This window comes from Pteropus medius, unplaced genomic scaffold (assembly GCF_902729225.1).
Source record: "Pteropus medius unplaced genomic scaffold, Ma_sr-lr_union100, whole genome shotgun sequence".
NCBI classification, from domain to species: domain Eukaryota; kingdom Metazoa; phylum Chordata; class Mammalia; order Chiroptera; family Pteropodidae; genus Pteropus; species Pteropus medius.
The window spans coordinates 7,193,888-7,208,297 of record NW_024340698.1 but is presented as its reverse complement, the minus strand read 5'-3'; the positions used below and the strand labels follow the sequence as shown (position 1 = coordinate 7,208,297).

The 14,410-nt window shown below is 37.4% G+C and overlaps 1 protein-coding gene across 1 annotated transcript in view; it reads right to left on the bottom strand.

The window, feature by feature from the left end:
• GPC3 (glypican 3) overlaps positions 1 to 14,410 on the bottom strand; it is a 423,057-nt gene that overhangs the window by 124,353 nt on the left and 284,294 nt on the right. The window contains exon 5 of the mRNA XM_039875284.1: positions 930 to 1,055. Coding sequence (XP_039731218.1) covers positions 930 to 1,055 — 126 coding nt within the window. The remainder of the gene's footprint in view (positions 1 to 929; positions 1,056 to 14,410) is intronic.

The following is a 14,410-nucleotide window of genomic DNA, read 5'->3' as shown; positions in this document are numbered from 1 at the left end:
ATCTGTGAAAGATTCAGATCTCGAGTTTAAGGTGTCTTCTGTATTCTCCTTTAAAACATGCTACCACTTGTACAAACACTTTTTTAAAGCATGCTCATCAACTCCGTGCGGTTTCCTAAGCATTCTACCTCCCTGCTTTAATTCCTTAATTGCAAGCTACTTCTTACACATGCAAAGCAATGGTTAAGAATATCATTAGCCCACTAGAATGAAAGCTCTGTGAGGACAGAAAATTTTGCCTGTTTTGTTCACTTCAAGATGACTGGCACTTAAAAGGTGCTCAGTAAATATTAGCTGGATAAATTAATATATATAATTTCCTTTCTAGCAATGAGCAAATTCTTCACAGACAATGAATTTTAGCATGAATTATACCATGGACACGCAAATGACCAAATATTTCAATAAAATTGATCAGTGAAATAGTACTCTTCTTTCCTTCCCCTTTCTTCCTTCCTCTACTTTCATCTCTAAAACAAGAAAAAAAAATGACAGTATCTATTTCATAGGATTGGTGTAAGGATAAAGAGAGTTAATACAGACAAGTATTAGCATGATACTTAATATGGAGTTAACTCTCAATAACTGATAGCAATTAGTTTGAATATGACTTCTTCAAATCAATTAATAAATGACAACCCATATAACGAGAAGATGGAAGAAGCCAAAGACAAAAAAAAAAAGTTGCTTTATGCTTTATACTTTGCAAAACGTTCTTGAATACACAGTTCTCCACATGCTTCAAAGTTTTTACATTCTGAGGGTTATAAGTGATAGCAATTGGCATGCATAGATACTCATGTCCATGTTTTTCCTAGAATTTTTCTTGTGAAATTAATGGAGGCAGATGACATAACTAACCCTGAGATAAATAAATAATTATTCCTCAAATATCGCTATATTTATCATTCAAAAAAGATAAAGATTACCTTTCCACAAGTTCTTGTCCATTCCAGCAAAGAGTGTCATTTTCGGCCACAGGGCTATGGCTGCAGATGTAGCCAGGCAAAGCACTATAGAAGCTGATGAAAGATTTCAACTTCTGAATTAGTTCCCTGAAAGAAAAAGAAAACATCTGTACGTAAGAGGCAAGTAAATCCAGTATGAGAAAAGTTTAATTTCCCTATCAGCATGACAGAAAAGCTCTATCAGGCTGATTAGAGCAATAAATGACTTTCAAAGACATTCTTGGCTATAATGCCACAATTAAGTTTTTTAAAAAAATCAATAAAATGATATTAGAACATGTTGCCTGCCATATAATGTGTTATTCTGATCAGAAAGATGATTTAATTCCAATATTCATTTCTAACATGTTCAGCTTCCTTCTTTGTTCAGAATGCTGTTACCTACATTCTCAAAGGTGCTGATTACAAGGCACACTGGAGCACTACATATCTTTTGGTTTCTGAGTGTAATTGAGTGCATTGATTGTAATTTACAATGCTATTACTCTAGAGACAGCCCCTTTCCATATAGGCTTTGGCTAATAGCTGCAGATCAGAATTGTTGGGCACTCAGAGCAATATAAGCTCTATGAAATTTTCCTGACAATACTGTCAGAGAAACTGCTGGAGGAGGAAGGTTTATTTGTCTGTATGTTGTGGTTCCTGTGGTAGGAAGGAGTGGAACTTAGTATATTTTATTATTTACTTGCTTTGTCTTTTATGCTCTATATGATGTGTGTGTGTGTGTATGAGTGAGAGAGAGAGAGAGAGAGAGAAGAGAGAGAAGCCGACTATCATATTACATATGCAAATATATATGAACACATACACACGTAAATATCCAGTCAAATTTCCCATCCATTATCTTGTTTCAAATATACATGGACACACAAAATAAAACACTACAGACTGGAGAGAAGTGGATATACTTATAAAGAAATATTAAAATATCTATGCAATAGATGCCCAATGGTAGACAAAAATAAAATACTCTGTTTTCTAAAGCAATGTTCCTGGTAGGAAGAAAATTAAAGAGCTCTCATATCTAAGTCTATCTTAAGTCTCTACTAAGTTTTTGGAGACACTGGCCAGGGAATTTGCTGGCAGTGGAGTAATTATTCATTACTATCTCCAGGCTAAGAATGGATTGGCCTGATATATAGGCCTGAACTTTTAAGGAGCCAGAGGTCTGAACTTTGTTTGGACACTGGTGGGAGTCCTGAGCCAAGAAATGCCTTCTGAGGGTTGTTTCAGATATGACCAAAAGAGGAAGACTGATGGAGATGATTTTCTTGCATTTAATGCCATATTCTATTTTATTATCATAAAAAAAATGCATTTCAAATAATGATTTAAAAGACAGCTTGCAATACTCAGCACATCTTCACAAAGGCTTGAGTCACAGTAAAGCCAGGGTGATAGGACAACTCAAGAAAGGTTACTGAGACATATGTAACTTCTGATACCCCAACAGTTGCTTCCTCTTATGCTCAAACCCCCTCACACCCTACTCCTGGTGGCTGAGCTCCATCAATCTTCAAAGTGAAGAGGCTCAATACAGGACTCTGAAAATAAAAGTCAACATTATAGTTTCTCACGAAGGAAAAAGATGGGTTCAATTAACACTAATAGGAGAGATGCTCTGTTTTACAAGGTATTAATACAGTTCCCAAGAGTGGAAACTGAAAGACTAAAGGCTGAGGCTGAGTAATTCCCCCCACTACATGAGGAAATGGAATATGCCCATTAGTCTATAAGAAGTGATGGCCCTTTCTTTAATGAAAGGGTTTCCCTTAAGCCTCCTCCTACCTCCAAACTCTCTCACTAACATAGCACATAGTAACAAAATTGAACTCATAGCAAAGCCTTCCAATTTGATTTTCCTAGAAGTTTTTTTTAAAGTGCTTTGAACTCCCAGCCTCTCAATCTTGAAGTTTTCTTAGTTGATTATAAAGATCATCGAAAAATTGGAGAGGATTCAGAGTCTATCTAAATGTCAAGGGGATAAGGGGCTTCAATAAACAAACATAAGACCTCCCACTTTATTATGGAATGATATTACTTGGTGGGGTCAAGATAAAAGTCAAACACCACAAATAATGTGAACAATGTGAACACAGTCTGGGTCATCACATTCTAGAACTCAGGAATCTCTTTGAAACTTAAGGTAACTTGGGGAAGTAAAAGGTCATCCTACTTTACAGGGTAATTATTACTGCCACAGGGCATACAAGATGTACCTAGGAAGCAACTGTGTTTTAAAAACTTTTCCTTACTTCATTATTTTCAATTTAGAACACAGTTCGTTTAGTAACCATGCTATAATGATGGCTAGAATCTAAGGACAGCCCCTTAAAACCTGTTAGGAGTAGCAGCTAAGAGCACTGATTTTGGAGCTTAATCCATATGAGTTTCAAATGCCAACTACTCCTTCACTTACTTAGCAGTAAAACCTCAGGCAAATTCTAAACTTTTCTGAGCCTTAGTTTTGATATCTGTAAAATGAAGCAAATGATAAGTTGCCGTGATGATTAAATGGGACAATGCATGTTAAGTGTTTAGCATAGTACCTTTCACAGAGTAAACCTCCCCAAATGTTAGCCATTTGGCAATTTACTACCATTATTATAAGCCTGTATAATATAAATATACTATATATGAAATACATATTAAATTTCAGATGAATTTATGCATGAAAGAAAATTAAGAATTTTTTCATGGTCCAGATAACTTTATGTGTGTAAGATAAATGAATCCTCCATCTTTTGAGGAGGGTATTAAAAAGCATAACCATGTTCTCTTCCAAAATATTTTCCTGATATTCTTTCTCAGGGTAGTTAGCTATTAGGCTGTGTAAACCACTGAAGTAATCTGGTATAGCAGTTGGAATGGTCTTTGCTTGGTAGAAAGGTGGTGGTAGCCTTTACAGGGAATTGTGTCTAAGAATAAGATGTGGAGCATCAGATGAGGAAGGCCAAGATGGAGTTGAATTTAAAAAGGTAGATTAATCATCAGGGAAATGCAAGTCAATACCACAATGAGATACCACTTCACCAGGATGACTATAATAAAAAAGACAACAAGTCTGGTGAGGATGTGGAGAAATTTGAATCCTAACACATTGCTGGTAAGAACGCAAAATGGTACAGCTGTTGTGGAAAACAATTTGGTAGTTAAAGGAAAGCACGGAGTTACTATGTGACCCAGCAATTCCACTAGTAGGTATATACCCAAAATAATTAAAAACAAGTACTAAAATAAGTACATGCACACACATGCTCATAACAGTACTATTTATAATAGCCAAAAGGTGGGAAAAGAGAGATGTTCATCAACTGATAAATTGATATACAAATACAAATTCTCTATAATAGAATATTATTCAGCCTTATAAAGAAAAAAAAGTATTCATACATGCTACAACATGAGTGAACCTTGAAAATATTATGCTAAATGAAAGAAGCAAATCATAAATGACCATATATTATATAATTTCATTAATGTGAAATGTCCAGAATAGACAATTCTACAGAGATAGAAAGTAGATTAATGGTTGCTTGGGGCTGGGTTTGGAGAGGGATGAGGGTTGGGGAATGATAGCTAAAGGTTACGAGACTTCCTCTTAAGATGATAAAAATGTTCCAAAATCGATCGTGGTGATGGTTACACAACTCTGGGAATATACTAAAAAGAGTTGAATTTCATATTTTAAATGGATAAATTATATGGTATATGGATTATATCTCAATAAAGCTTTTATTGAGCTAAAACCTCGAATAAGGGTAGAGAAGAGGTAAAATATGTGTCAGAGAGACTTGTCTACTGGGGAAGGGATGTTTCTTGGAACAGTAGAAGGAGAGATTCAGGAGAGCTGGGAAAGAGTCAAGTTTGGATGGGCATGAAATAAAAGCATGGGTACAGAGTGAGAAGAGAAATTTATATGAGCTTCAACTTCAGCACTTCGAGAGCTATAAACAGTGGTTAAAATCTATGTCTTCCTTTATCTTTTAAAATGGGGTCTGCTGGTTTTCTTTCCCATTGTAATATATGCTCAATAGGAAGAAATATAAGCTCACTAAATATTTTCTATATTTAGAAAATATAGAAAGGTAGAAAGGAAAAAAAAACCTTAGTCATAAGTCCTACCAGCCAATCACTATTAATATTTTGATAGATTTCCTTCTAGACTTTTCTCTCCAGTAAAGTTTTATATTTACTTCTTTAAAATCCCTTCTTGATAGGCTTTTTCACTGAGCTCTTTTTGATTCTTAGTGGATATTATTCCATTAGAACTCACTGAGAAGCCAAGGTGGATTTGATTAGAAAAGAATCTCAGAATAATGAAATAAATGCAGGTTTTCAAATAAGTCCCAGGGCCTGTGGGATGAAACAATACTCACCTCTGAGAGAACAAGGAGCAGGGCTCCAACATATCTAGCAAACTGGCCAATGCTTTTGAGTCCCCAAGAGCAATGTTACAGTGCAGGACATTCCTTCATGCAAAACCTTCTAAACATAGTGAGAAAATAAACCTTGGTTTCCAAAAGAAAATTTGACTTTTGAAAATAAATCTAGAAATACTCTTTTGCAAGGTAGAAGAAAGACTTTTAAACTGTTGGGGAGTTAATGAGCTTTTCAAAAAAGAGTGACAACAGATGATAATGTCCTCTGACAAGACAGCCCAGAGAGCAGCAGAGTGTGACAGGAGTAGCTTACCTCCTACTGAGTTTACTGAGGTTCTCTCATTTTTCCTCTTTTTTGTCACTCTTTCCTAAACTTGTTCTGGCATGGGAATTAAGTGTACTTTGTTTTTATCTTTCCTTAAATTAAGCTTTCTATCCCTATGATTACAATTTTAAAAGGAGGTGAGTTAAATATTTCTATTTCTCTCTTTAAAGAAAGACAGCTGAAACTAAATTAAGTGACATATTAATTACCCATATATGACTCAGTCCAGATTTCTTTTCTTTATGCTAGTAGCCCATGACAGGCAACAAAAGAATCTCTACCCATGAACTAAGGCAGTCTGTGCAACAGAATTGTCTCTAGAAAAAAAAAGAGAAAGTTTGGACAATTAGTTGCCCAGAATGGGAAAACAATCCGATTGAAGGGAATGTTATTCGATTCCAATTCCACTTAATTCTAATACATACATGCCAAACACACCATTTGACATATGAATAGCAAATACGGCTCTCACTTAGGAGAAACCAAACACTTGCTTACAGCAGTCTGCTCAGGAAAAGAGTCTCTTCATCAAGCTTTCCATTCAATGCATTTAATGTGGAACTAAAGGACAGGACTCCTTTGCATGCACAAGCCATTCTGAAATATTGCAGCTGGATACATGCGATGTTCCCTGGAGGGCTCTCACCATCCTCAAGCGGAGAGTCTCCTTCTTGGGTTGTGGGGGAGGGGGTTCCCTTTGCTTTCTTGCAATGATTCGCTTGGGTAGGCATCAAAGCAGCACTAATTGGAAACCACTGAAAGTAAAAACAGCCTTTCATCCCCAAGTGAGGATACTAAACTTTTCTCCTTTGTCATTAAGGTTCTTTTTTTTTTTTAATATAAAGTAATATGAGCTCATTATTCTTTTTTTAATGAAAATACAGAAAAGCACATAAACTAGTTATAATTAAAGTGATGCAGGATCATGCTTAATTCTGCTGCAGAGAACCTTTCACAGTCCTACTCCAAACTATAATTTTCTACCGTTCCAGAAACTAGCTCATAATTTTTCTCATAGTGTTCCCTTTTCCAGAACACCTTCTGTTCTCTCCTTCATCTGTTGAATTTCTACTATTTCTTCAAGGCCCAGCTCAAGAGTTATCTTTTCCAAGAAGCCTTTTTTGACTCTCACAGGAGAGCTGCTAACTTCCCCATCTATGATGCTGCCACCCTTTTCTACAAGGCTCTGTTTTGTATGAAAAGTATTTGTCTGTCTGCCTAGCTAGGCTAGGAGCTCCCCCTATTCATTTACTCTTAATCCTTACGCAATACTTATCATATACATGGTGTTGAAAATGTTGAAAGAAGTAGAGTCCGATTTTGGGCAGAATGACTTATACCAGAACCAAAACTCCTTGATTCACTCAGGACTTATTTTGTTGTTTTGTTCATAGGGTGGAAGGTACCACTGAATTTGCAAAGCTGCTTAGCAAAACCAGAGCAGCAGTTTGAGAAGAAGCAGGAGTCAGCATTGATTTTTGAACCCTGGAGCTAATATCAGTTTTTGTTCTTTTTCTTCTAGGTCATTTTACCTGTGTCACCTAATGTATTGGCCCTACAGACCAAGTCAGAGGGGAAGGGGAGGAGGAGGAGTGCAGGAAGGGGAAGGCAAGAATACATAGATGTAATTTCACAAGGGTGGAGGGACTGTGTGACTTTCTCACAGGTTAGCAGTTGAGCTTGGTATATAGATGCAGGATGCACTATTCAACTATAGATTTTAGGCTTGGAAAAGGGAAAGATACTGCTCGTGTATTCTACCAAACTTTATGGGGGATAAGCGAATGACAAGGCAAACAGTATCATAAAAGAAGTGGTGAAAGAGACATTCAAGAGGGCAAAGGAAAGAGAGGCTGACATCTGAGATGTGCTGAAAATATTAGAGCTGGAAAGGGCTATGAAAATTTCATTTCTTCTACTCTGATTGCATTTCTTGTGCATCTTGTCCTATCCTCACTGTTTTAAATCTGATGACAGTTATTTTCAATATTTATACCTTAAAAGGATGCTGAGACCTATACATAGGCCACCAGTTGAGTATCGAATTGTCTTATGTTGAACTAAGCTATTTCTAAGATTAGTTGTATGTTGCAAACTACCCAGCTGGGGGCAGACAAAACAAACAGATGGCTTCTGAATGCTACCAAAGGAATCCTGCATTTTTTGTGTGTTGTTATTTTAATAAGGTAAACTTGATTTTCAACTCATAATCAGATTCAGACAGCTTGCTCACAACCTCCACATACTAAATGCTACAATAAGGTTCCTTTCCTATTATCGAATTTTTAACCACAGAGGATGGAGCTTTGACATGGGTGTGCAGGGTGCTGGAAACATACATTTTTCTAGACAGTATGAGATGCTGTGCAGAACACACTGAGAAATTTACACAGGTACTAACACTCTGCCAAAACAAGCCCTCCTAATAATATCAGATTGCAGAAGGAAGTGCATTTAGCAAGAGATCATCTTAATCCCCAATTCTCTCCTCTCCCTAAGAGGGTTTACAATGCCTATTTGAGGGAGTTAAACGAAATTAAGACACTTTCCTGCTGTTTTTGTTTTCTTATTCTGCCAGAGAATTCTGAAAGAATGGCTCCACCTCAGACTCTAATGCTTCATTTTGCGAAATATGAGAAACATCATGGGACAGGTTCATGTTTCCAACATTCAAAAGAGCCCTGCATGACTACCACTTACTCAAGTCTACAGGCTTTGGGATTTTTCTTACTACTCTTTCTTTTATTTGGGTGTTAGCAACAAATTCAAAAACTAAATCTAAACAAAGTACCAAATTTAGGTGCCCAGCGAAGAACCCATTTATCAATTTCTTCTCTCTCTGGCGGTGTCAACACCCACAGAGTACCCCCTGGTCCCTCCACTGAGCCCAAGATAAAAGTCATAGCAGCAGGGTTTTGATGAACTTCCTGCTTAGTCATAAATGTGGCCGTGTTGCCAGGGTAATCTCAAAATGCGACTGGGTAGGTGTGTTTACTTTGAAAAAGCTCTGCAAGTGGTTCTGGTACAAATTCACAAACCACTTTTTCCACGAAGCTTTCAACATCACTCCATGGGCAGAGAGGTTCTGTCTTTCTTGGTAGGCTGCTTTTACAAACTCTGGACATTTTTTTGCACTTATAAAACTGTTTCAGAATTATTTGTATTTAAGTCTATTTACACAATAGACTGATTTAGAGATCAGAGATTGTGTCTTGATTTTCAGTGCCCAATATATATTCTGGCACTAAATTTCTGCTGAGTTGAATAAAGCAATATAAATTACCTTATTACTATATAATATTAAAAAATATAAATATATAATATGTATATACAAGTATATTATAATTTATATTTTATATCATTTATATATAATTAGCATATAATATATAAATTATTCACTTCAGTCCAATATACAAGGGGTTTCTAGCAGTTAAAGATCCATGCCAGATTAATTCCTCAGGTGGTTTGGGCAAAGAGTGAAAGCAATGGTGGACAGTCAGGGGCTAAAGAGAGCCTGGAGAAATAGCCTGATTTTGTCTTCCCAGAAAGACGAACACTTCCCAAGGAACCCTCATGCTGTAGGGAAATGGTCCTCAAATATTTTGTTGCCAGGACCCTGTGGTGGTTTTTAAATATGTCCACAAATTATTTGATACTCCTCCATTCAAGCCTAGTTTCCCTCCCCCTTGAATGTGGACTAGAATTTGGGACTTGCTTCTAACAAGTCGAACATGTCGGAATTGAGAGTATGTTACTTCTGAGACTAGGTCATAAAAGACATCACGGTTTTCTCTTCCATAGATCACTTATTCTGGGGAAGCCAGTGACCATGTCGTGAGGAGACTCACAAAGTCCATGTGCTGAGGAACTGAGGCCTCTTTCCAACAACCAGTACTAATTTGCTAAATGTGTCATTGAGTCACCTTGGAAGTGGATCAGCCAGCTTCAGATGACTGCCAGCCCCAGGCAAAATCTTGACTGAAATTTTGTTAGAAACTGAGAACCACCGAGCTAAGTAAGCTTCTCCCAAATTCCTGACAGAAACTGTGAGATAATAAATGTTTGTTGTTTTAAATCACTGTTTTGGGATAATTTGGTATACCACACTAGATAAGTAATAAAACCCTTTAACACTCTTAAAAATTGTTGAGGATCCCAAAGAGCTTTTATTTATGTGATATATATCTATTGATACTACTTTAGAAATTAAAATCCAGAAAAATATTTAAAATTTTATTATTAATTTTAAACTAACAACAGTTAGCCGTTAAGTTAACATAAATAACATTTTTAAGAAAAAAGTGAGAAAAGTGATATTGCTTTTGCATTTTTGTAAAATATCTTTACTGTCTGGCTTAATAGGAAACAGCTAAATTCTCCCATTTGCTTCTGCATTTAATCTGTTGTAATATGTTGTTTTGATTGAACTATATGAACAAAAATCAACTTCATACAGATATGTAGATAGCAAAAGGAGGATCTCACTGACCTCCTGAAAGGGTCTCTGGGACTCCTTGGGTCCTCAAATCACACCGTAAAACTGCTGCCACAGGGAAACTAGGAACCCATTAGTTTGGAAGTCAACAAAAGAGAAGAAAAGGGGACTTCCTGATATGCTTCTTTGGAAGAATATTTCTCCAGCAGCTTTACTTCATTCTCTCACCCTAAACTGTATCATTTATGACTAGAAATTACCATTTCAAAATCTCCTATAGTAAACAGATATGAATGGAATAATTTAGCCCAAATCTGAAATATTACTTATTTAATCTCTGATTTTTCCATCTATTGGCCAATCTCTCCCAATCCCACCAAAGTCATCTGGAAGCAGAACTCACATCTAATTATTCTTAGGCCAGTGGCAGGAATGGCTACATCTGCAGTGTTTGGGGGAAGGCGATTCTCCTAGATTTGTGTTGGGCTTCTTATCAAATTTCTATCCCTTATTTGTAACCATGAAACTAGTGTAAGAAAGGAGGGAATCTGGATGGGGGCGGGGGAAAGAATGAAGAGAATAAGAAACAAAATTTAATTTAGTCCCTTGACTCCTACCTTAAGAAACAGGAACCAAATCTTTAATTTTATCATCCTTAAAAGAGTGTAGAGTGTGCAGTGTGTGTGCGTATACACAGAGTATGTCTTGCCAGTTTCTCTTTAGTGAACTCAATCCTGACTCACTGTTACTAATGAGAAAAGCCACAAACCAAGGGATGGAATTGTGAGACCAAATAATGAACAAAAAATATGTTGTTTTATCAATTAAGATCTCAAATAGAGAAGTCCATTCTACCCTGTGTTGCCGTATTAAATATTTACATATGGTAATTTTACATTTAAATATGGCTTGGATATAATACAATATCTTTTTTCTTTAACATTGACAGATGATAGAATTTTTTTCACATTTACATATTTTCAGATGTATTTATTTTCAGTTTTTAAAAAATTTTTCAATTAGAGTTGGCATACAACAGTATATTAGATTCAGATATACGACTTAGATTATTATTAGATTATTAAATACTTATATAACTTATAAAGTGATCACATCAATAAACCTAGTACCCATCTGACACCATAGTTATTACAATATTGACTATATTGCTTGTTACACTTTACATCCCCATAACTATTTTGTAACAACCAATTTGTACTTCTTAATCTCTTCCCCTTTGTTACCCTCCCCACCAAACTCCCTCCTATCTCCCAACCATCAAATGTTCTCTGTATCTATGAGTTTGTTTCTGTTTTGTTTGTTTGTTTGTTTTGTTCTTTAGATTCCACAAGTAAGTGAAATCATATGGCATTTGTCTTTTTCTGACTTACTCCACTCAGCACAATAACCCTCTAGGTCCATCCACATTCCTGCAGATAGCAAGATTTCATTATTTTTTATCACTGAGTAATATTGCATTGTATGTATGTACCACCTCTATCCTTTCATCCATTGACAGACACTCAGGATGCCTCTATATCTTGACGATTGTAAATGATGCTTCAGTGAACGTATGGAATCACATGTCCCTTTGAAGAAGTATTTTGGTTTTCTTCAAATACATACCCAGAAGTGGGTTACTGGATCATTCTTTGTCTCGTTATAATATTTGTTTTAAAGTCTATTTTGTCTGGTATAAGTATTCTACCCCAGCTTTTTTTGTTTGTTTCCATTTTCATGAAACATCTTTTCACATCCACATATGTTCAGCCTGTGTGTGTCTTTTGATCTGAAGTGTGTCTCTTGTAGGCAGCATGTGTAAGGGTCTTGTTTTCTTATCCATTCAGCCACCTTATCTTCTGATTGAAACGCCTAATCCATTTACATTCAAAATATAGTCATTGCCATTTTATTATTCATATTTTTTATCTTTTCTTTCTTTCTTTCTTCTTAAAAAAAGTCCCTCTAACATTTCCTGTAATACTGGCTTGGTGGTGATGAAATCCTTTATCTTTTGCTTGTCTGGGAAGCTCTTTATCTTTTGATTCTAAATGAATGATAGCTTTGCTGGATAGAGCAATCTTGGTTGTAGGTCCTTGCTTTTCATCACTTTGAATATTTTGTGCCAATCCCTTCTGGCCTGAAAAATTTCTGTTGAGAGATCAGCTGACAGTCTTATAAAGGCTCCCTTGTAGTAACTAATTGCTTTTCTCTTGCTTCTTCTAAGATTCTCTCTTTGTCTTTAACTTTGGCATTTTAATTATAATGTATCTTGGTGTGGGTCTCTTTGGGTTCATCTTGTTTGGGACTCTCTGTGCTTCCTAGGCTTGTATGTCTATTTCCTTCATCAGGTTAGGGAAGTTTTCAGTCATTATTTCTTGAAATAGGTTTTCGATTAGTTTCTCCCTCTCTTTTCCTTATGGTACCCCTATGATCCAAACGTTGGTATACTTGATATTGTCCCAGAGACTCAAACTATCCTCATTTTTATGGATTCTTTTTTCTTGTTGTTTTTCTGATTGGGTGTTTCCTGCTATCTTATCTTCTAAATCACTGATTTGATCTTTTACTTAGCCTAATCAACTGATAATTCCTCCTGAGGTAGTCTTCATTTCAGCTATTGTATGCTTCATTTCTGACTGGTTCTTTTTTATGTTTCTATCTCTTTCTTAAAGGTCTGAGTTCATCTACTCTTCCCCTAAGTTCATTGAGCATCCTTATAATCAGTGTTTTACACTCTGTAGCTGGTAGATTGCTTGTCTCCATTTTGTTTAGTTCTTTTTCTGGAGCTTTGTTCTATTCTTTCATTTGGGATATATTTCTTTGTCTCCTCATGTAGAGTGGCTTTATGTAGTAGGTGTCCTGTGGGACCCAATGGTGCAGTCTCCTGATTGCTTGACCCAGGTGGTTCCAGGTGAGTCCCTTGTATGGGTCATATGTACCCTCTTGTTGTAGTTGAGCTTCAGTTGCTGTTTGCATGTCAATAGGAGGGATTGACCCTCAGGCTGATTGGTTGTGATGACTGGCCAATGATTACAGTGGAGAAGTTGTTGTGCAGGGGCAGACCCTAAGGAGCAGGATTCACTGTAGCAGGGCTCTGGTGCCTGCCTTGTCTGCCCTTTAGGTGTGTCATCCTGGGATGTGGCTCTTGGTTGTGTTCTGGCTCAGACTAAAGCTGACCACCAGGCATGCAGGATAGTACCTCATGGGAGAGGCCCCATCACAGGCCAAGTTCAGCAACAACCTGTGCCCTGCCAGGGGCCACCTGGCATGAGTCACCAAGCAATCTGTAGATGGCTGCCAACCATGCTGGGGTGTGCCTTGGAGGTCGACCCGCAAACCAAGGCCAGCTACCACTAGTGTTAGGCTTGAGAATGCTCAGCAAGAGGTACAGGGCATGCTGAGGCCAGATGCTGCTCGTTTAGGTTATGTGAACCTTTGGAAGATTTTAGGAAAGTTGGAAGCATGAGTCAAGATAGGCTTCTGTATGGAAAAGTCATTGGAAGTGGCTTGGGTTGCCCTGCAAGTTGGGTAGGACAGAGTCTCAGGGAATCGCCAGGGAGGAGAAAACTGTTAGCCAGGTTGATGGAGTCTGAGATATGGAAGCTGCCTCTGTCTGCACTCTGGGATGGAGGAGGGCTCCACAAAGGAACAATGGGCTCCGCCACCACTTCTAACTGGGAGAAAGCTGCCCCTCTAGCCCTTGTTCTGAAGCCATAAAATTCAGTTCCTCACCGTATGTCCCTGGGGCCTTTCAAGCTGCTGCCCAAGAGCTGGAGCTCAGAGTGAGTTCATGAGCAGGTAAGTCCATGCACTGGCCCTTTAGGAACTTCCGAGACTCCTGAAGCCCTCTTTCTCACTCAGCCACAATCTTAGCTGATTTCTCATCCAGATTTTGTGGAGCCTTCTCTTCTTAGCACTGGAACCCTGGCTAGAGCATCTGGTGAGGAGCTTGGACCCTTTGCTCCTCTGAGGGGACCTCTACGGCAGAGATATCCCTCCCAATTTTTAACTGCCACAGACAGGTGTACAATCAGCCCATTCTGCATCTCTGCCCCTCCTACCAGTCTCAAGGTAGCTTCTTCCGTATGTCCTTAGTTGTAAGACTTCTGTTCAGCTAGACTTCAGGCGATTTTCAATGACATTTGTTCCGAAGTTTAGCTGTAACTTTGATGTGGTTATGAGAGTAAACAAGCACAACATTTACCTACTCCACCATCTTGACTGGAATCTTGTCAGATAATAGAATTTAATTAACTAAATACTCTACTTAGAAGGACTAAATTACATGTATTTAAGA